General features: G+C 44.4%; 1 protein-coding gene across 7 annotated transcripts in view; it reads right to left on the reverse strand.

Moving 5' to 3' along the window:
- LUC7L3 (LUC7 like 3 pre-mRNA splicing factor) overlaps positions 1-3409 on the reverse strand; it is a 30881-nt gene extending 27472 nt beyond the window's left edge. For all 7 annotated transcript variants that reach the window (XM_008011466.3, XM_073004943.1, XM_008011470.3 and 4 more), the window contains exon 1: positions 3153-3409. In XM_008011466.3, the coding sequence (XP_008009657.1) occupies positions 3153-3251 (99 nt within the window). In that variant the 5' untranslated portion in view covers positions 3252-3409. The remainder of the gene's footprint in view (positions 1-3152) is intronic.
- Between the last annotated feature and the right edge of the window lie 2591 nt (positions 3410-6000).

Here is a 6000-nt window from a genome sequence, read left to right on the forward strand (position 1 = left end):
TTGAGTTTGATAAATGGAAGAAAACTCATTTCAGATATTAGAATCAGTGTTAACAAAATTAAGTAATTTCATTTTCAAGTCGAGATCTAGAATATAAAAACCTCAATTTGAACTACAAAATTTCTGTCTTGCTACATAAAAAATAACAAAAGCTCCAGATCAGACTTTACAATTTACTTACAATCTTCTGATAATATGGCTACTAGTGCCTTCTCTGGCAAACACTGAAATTAAACCCTCACTGAAAGGTACTCCCCCTAGGGAGTCAGTTACAATCACATGCTTTCCTCATCACTGTAGTTGTTTAGGATTAACCAAGCAACTGCTTAGTGCAAAACACCAAAACAATAATCTCAAACAATTGCAAAATACAAACACACACGGTGGGAGGGTGTACCAATGAATCCATGAAACAGTATCAAACTCGATTTGACTTTAGCTGAAAAGTTTCTCAGATCCAGAGGTAGCAATCTACAAAGTTGGAAATGCCTGTAAAAGCACTAGCCCTAGTAAAACACCTTGGTGAAGGTTACATACACACCATTACAAATAAATGGTCGATGATTTTGCATCACACATGCATCCTTCACTTGAAACTGAGCTTCGCAAGTGCTGCTGGTTCACATATCACTCATCATGAAAAGGAGAAAAAAGTACAGTAGTAGAATCTACTACCAAATTAATACCAATTATGATTTAATTGTGCAGATACGCACAATTAAAAGCCCAGGACTAATCAGGATGGGTCAGGAAACAGTAGGTCACAAACTTTAGAATGCCTAAGAGGAGCCATTTAAAAAAATGCAGATACTGGGACCCTTCCCCAAGACTGTTGAATCAGACTCCCTGGGAAGGGGAGTTCAAGGCGTTGAAGTACAGAAATCTGCATTTAAAACAAATTCCACAGGTCAAATACAGCTATCTAGGGACTACTTTTAACACTAAGGTAAAGTCACCATTTTGACTGTTAAATACCTACAGAAGCCTCGGCAACTGTCGTTTTAATAAATGGTTGCTTCCTTTCCTTATTTTGGTATTCATCTCTATTCCAAAGAAAAAACAAGGACCCAATACAGCTGAAATGGCTTCTTCCATTTAATGCAAGTATGGCCAAGAAAAATTTCCAGATGTAATAGGAATGCAAAAATATGTTAAAATATCAGACTATAGTGATAGTGAATCCTTTTCAGCATATAATGTGTTTGCCCATCCCTGCAGGTTTAGTACTAACAGCCAACAGTACAAGAATACGCAGATGACCCGGAAACGATATCAAGAGCTTCCCCAGCTTTATTACACAATAATTCCACTTATTCAGATGAGACCACGTGCTTTGTTTTTGGTCAACACTACCAACATTTTCCCTGCAGATATGAATCTGAAATGCCAGTAACTGATTTGAAATCCTTCAATCTAGAATGAAGTGCAATTTGTCATTAAGGCATTAAATAATTTAGTAACAAACACTGAAAGTTAAAATTAGTGAAAAGTACTAAAACTGAAAGCAAAGCAGATTATGGCTGAGATGACATAAAACCTAAATTGCTATTCTGAGGGCCTCATCATTGCAGAGTCATTAACCCATCGCATACAATGTAATCTGGCAACAAATTACCCCGGGAAAGAAAACAGTTTCTCTAAAACGTGTTCAAAGCCAAGGGCGCAGAGATACAAGGCTGCTCCAACTGATAAGCAGTGCAATGGAAAACATTTTTCTCTTGAATTCAAAATGCACAAATATCCTATTGCATATCAGCTGAATCGCCATAATGTTTTGGTTTGTTTTTTACCTTCCCTAGGATTTTGAGCGTTATTCCTAACACCTTTGCAAAGTTTAGACTGAAAGGTTAGAGGTAGGTAGTTAAAAAAAATTTTTTTTAAGTTACTTCGCTGTAACAAAGATGCCTACAAAAGATGGTCAAGATAAGCAGTTCCTTAGTCTCCTACTGTGACAAATGGGGGGAGTGGTGTGGGGAGCCTACATGTTAAAAACAAAAACAAAAAACCTACCTCTTAAAAACAATAAATTCTACTCTAAGAATGTTTCATACTACTTTGGAATCAGGTAGCACCCCAACACAACTTAAGCCAAACTTACTCTTTCTTAAGGTACTAAAAGAAGTCATCTAGCACCAACGTGCTTTCCTACACTGCAAAAAAGAAATTTTACCTTCACCAAAGCCTACGTTTAAAGAGTTAAAAAATAGTTTTCTAAAGAAGCATGCATTACCTGAACGATTCCTTCATACTTTGATTAGCAATTGTTTTAAAATTAGCACGTTAGATTATAACCGCAAAGTAAAATTAAATTCTGTATCTATTCTCCAGGTAAGACCTAAAGTAAACATTACACTGCATGTTCAAAACTAGATCAAAATACTTAAAATGTTACAGTATGTGCAGAGAAATAGTTTCATAGGATTGTGGAAAGCTAACTACAAAGATTAGTTTCCTCAGTTGCCAAGACTTTGGGTGAGCCTTTTAAGTCTCACCAGTGAAACTGGGGTTATATTTACCTTTACTCACAGGGCTAAGGGCATCAAATGAGTTTGATATTTTAGAAAAAACCTTGACAGCTGCCTCTATAAGGGACTTATTAGAATACTGTTAACGAACAATATTTGTAAATCATCATGGTAACCCCTAACAAGTAAACTACTTATTTTACATTTCTATCTCCCCGTATAAGCATCTTGCTGTAATTACTGAAATAAAATACCGCCACGATTTTTACCATGAATCCTAGCCAGAAATTTCAGTCTAAATACGTTCAACCCAAGCTACAGAAAAATGTGCCCTTCTCCCTATTTCACAATGAGGTGAAACCTCGGAGCCGCTAGATTTAATAAGATGCTGCTATACTTCTTTCCCGCGTTTCCCCGCCTCATCAAGGCGCTTTACAATTCTGCCAAGGGTTCTCCTGGACCCCCTTGATACTAGAACAACAAAACCAAATCACCCCCATCCCCGGGTCCGGACACCATCCTCCCTCCTGGGCCATCCTCCCTCCTAGCTCCCTGGGCACCGGATCAGACGCTCGACCCCGGTGCGGCCCTGGCCCCACATTGCGCCGCGGCCCGGCGGGCCACAGCCCGCGCCCGCTCCCCTCCCCCACGGAGCCCGGCCTCAGGCCCAAGGCCCGCGGGACTTACGCTCTCGTGGTCCCACCGCACGTTGCTGCGCTTCTCGTCTGGGGCTAGGTTTCGGTCCCGGCCCATTAACTCATCCAACAACTGCGCGGCCGAAATCATGGTGCTTCCTTCGGGCGGCTGTTCCCACCAGCCCAGGCACCCGCCAACGAAAACACGGGCGACACCGTCGCCAATCTCCTCTGCCCACTCTCAGGCCGAAAACCCTCCTATACACAGGAGCCGACAAGACAAAATGGCCGCCGCGCGGACGCCTTCCCAGCATGCCGTGCGCCTGCGGGACACGCCCAGGCCCGGGCGGAGGGGGCGGGCTCGGCTTCCGCCGTCTGGGGGCGGGGCCCGCGGCGGCCGGGTCCGGACTCCGCCCCTGCCTAGAGGCCGTGGGGCCAGGTAATCCCTGCCCGCGCACTTCCCCCAGTTTCCAGTTTTCCCGAGCTTCTTCACAGTGAGAAATTGGAATCTGGGTCTTGAAGCCTGGACACCGCTTCAAAATGGGGAAGACAGTGTCTCCTTTAGTCCACGTGGTGCACATGGTGCCTCATGCAGCGGGGGAAACTGAAGATTCCAGCTTCCGACTCCGTTTTGCTAGTCGCTGCGCTCGCGCCTCTTGCACCTGGCTTTGTCCTCCCACCCTGAGTCTCCTGATTAACAGGATGGGAAATCGAGGCGAGAAGAGACAAGGCGGCTTCTAAAATATGGGGATTCAGTCCTACATCAAATTCCTCCCCGTGCGGAATTTGTTAAAAAGATATTGATCCAGTAGGCCAGGTGCGGTGGCTCACGCCTGTAATCCCAGCACTTTGGGAGGCCGAAGCGGGCGGATCACCTGAGGTCGGGAGTTCAAGATCAGCCTGATCAACATGGAGAAACCCCGTCTCTACTAAAAATACAAAATTAGCTTGGCGTGGTGGCGCATGCCTGTAATCCCAACTACTCAGGAGGCTGAGGCAGGAGAATCGCTTGAATCCGGGAGGCGGAGGTTGCAGTGAGCCGAGATCGCACCATTGCACTCCAGCCTGGGCAACAAGAGCAAAACTCCATCTCAAAAAAAATAAAATAAAATATATATATATACACACACACACACACATATATAGATAGATCCATTTATTCAACAAATGGTATGTGCCAGGCACTGTGCTTGAAGCTAAACTCAGAACCTTTCAGACAGTCCATGCTCCCGCAGACCTGTGCATTGGCGAGGGAGATAATCGCTGAAGAAATAAAGTCACAAATATATCAACATAAATTGGGATAATGCTCTAGCACAGTTAAGGGTATGGTCTCTAAAGCCAAATTGCCTGGGTTCGTAATCCCAGCTCTGCTGCTCTATGCCTGTGTTTCCTTTTCTTTAAAATGGGGTTTACAATAGTCCTCCCCGGGCCCCCAGCCACCATGCTATTGTGAAGATTAAATGAGTTGATACAATGTAAGGCACTACACATTGATAACAACAAGTCCAACACTTTTTTTTTTTTTTTTTGGACTGGGTCTGGCTCTGTCCCCCATGCTGGAGTGCAATGGCACGATCTCAGCTCACTGCAGTCTCGACCTCCTGGGCTCAGGCGACCCTCTCACCTCAACCTCCCCAGTAGCTGGAACTACAGTTTCTCCTGCCTCAGCCTCCTGAGTAGCTGGGATTACAGGCACCTGCCACCACGCCCAGCTAATTTTTGTACTTTTAGTAGAGACGGAGTTTCACCATGTTGGCCAGGCTGATCTCGAACTCCTGACCTCAGGTTATCCACCTGCCTCGGCCTCCCAAAGTGCTGGGATTACAGGCGTGAGCCACCACATGGGGTCGGAGCCTTTTTTAAGATAGGAAATTAGAGGTTAGACATGGTGACTCACGCCATAATCGCAGTACTTTAGGGAGGCAGAGACAGGGAGATAGCTTGAGCCCAGGAGTTTGAGACATGACTGGGCAACATAACAAGACCCCATTCTCCACAAAAAGGGGGGGAAAAAAAGACCAAAAAAAAAACCAACCAAACATAGGAATATAGAGTATGTTTAATGTTGGGGATATTCCAGTAGAGCGGTAGAAAATAAAAGAAGGGATAGTTAATGACTTAAAATCTTAAAAAGGTAATGGGTTAGGCTCCAGGGCATATTTGAAACCTCTGGCCTTTGATAGGAGAAAGTATCTTCTCCACTGAAACAAGAAAGAAGAAAATTTACAGATTTAGCAGTGAGATAAGGCAGTTCTGAGCTGTTGGTTTCAGTTTTCCCAGTGAAGCATTTATTGATGGCTCTCCACTGTTACTACCACCAAAAAAAAAAAAAAAAAAAAAAAAGGCCAGGCTTACTGGCTCACAACTGTAATCCCAGCACTTTGGGAGGCAGAGGCAGGCGGATCACAAGGTCAGGAGATCAAGGCCATCCTGGCTAACACGGTGAAACCCCGTCTCTACTAAAAATACAACAAATTAGCTGGGCAACAAATTAGCTGGGCAACAAATTAGCCAGGCCTATAGTCCCAGCTACTCAAGAGGCTGAGGCAGGAGAATGGCATGAACCTGGGAGGCGGAGCTTGCAGTGAGCCAAGATTGCACCACTGCAGTCCAGCCTGGGTGACAGAGTGAGACTCCGTCCCCCCCAAAAAAAAAAGTGAACCACAAACAAACAGGACTGCACACATCATGAACCACAAACACACAACCAGATTGCAAAATTACAGCTCCTGCCCATCACAAGTTCTTAATCTAATTATCTCATTCTTTCCACAAACTATAATGGTGCATGTGTTCTGTTCTGAACCTGGGTTACTGGCTGGGAATACAAAGACGGATGTATAACACTGGGTTCTCCGGGAGCTCCTGACCTATGGGAGACAAAAACATCACAACTA

This window comes from Chlorocebus sabaeus, chromosome 16, assembly GCF_047675955.1.
Source record: "Chlorocebus sabaeus isolate Y175 chromosome 16, mChlSab1.0.hap1, whole genome shotgun sequence".
NCBI lineage: Eukaryota > Metazoa > Chordata > Mammalia > Primates > Cercopithecidae > Chlorocebus > Chlorocebus sabaeus.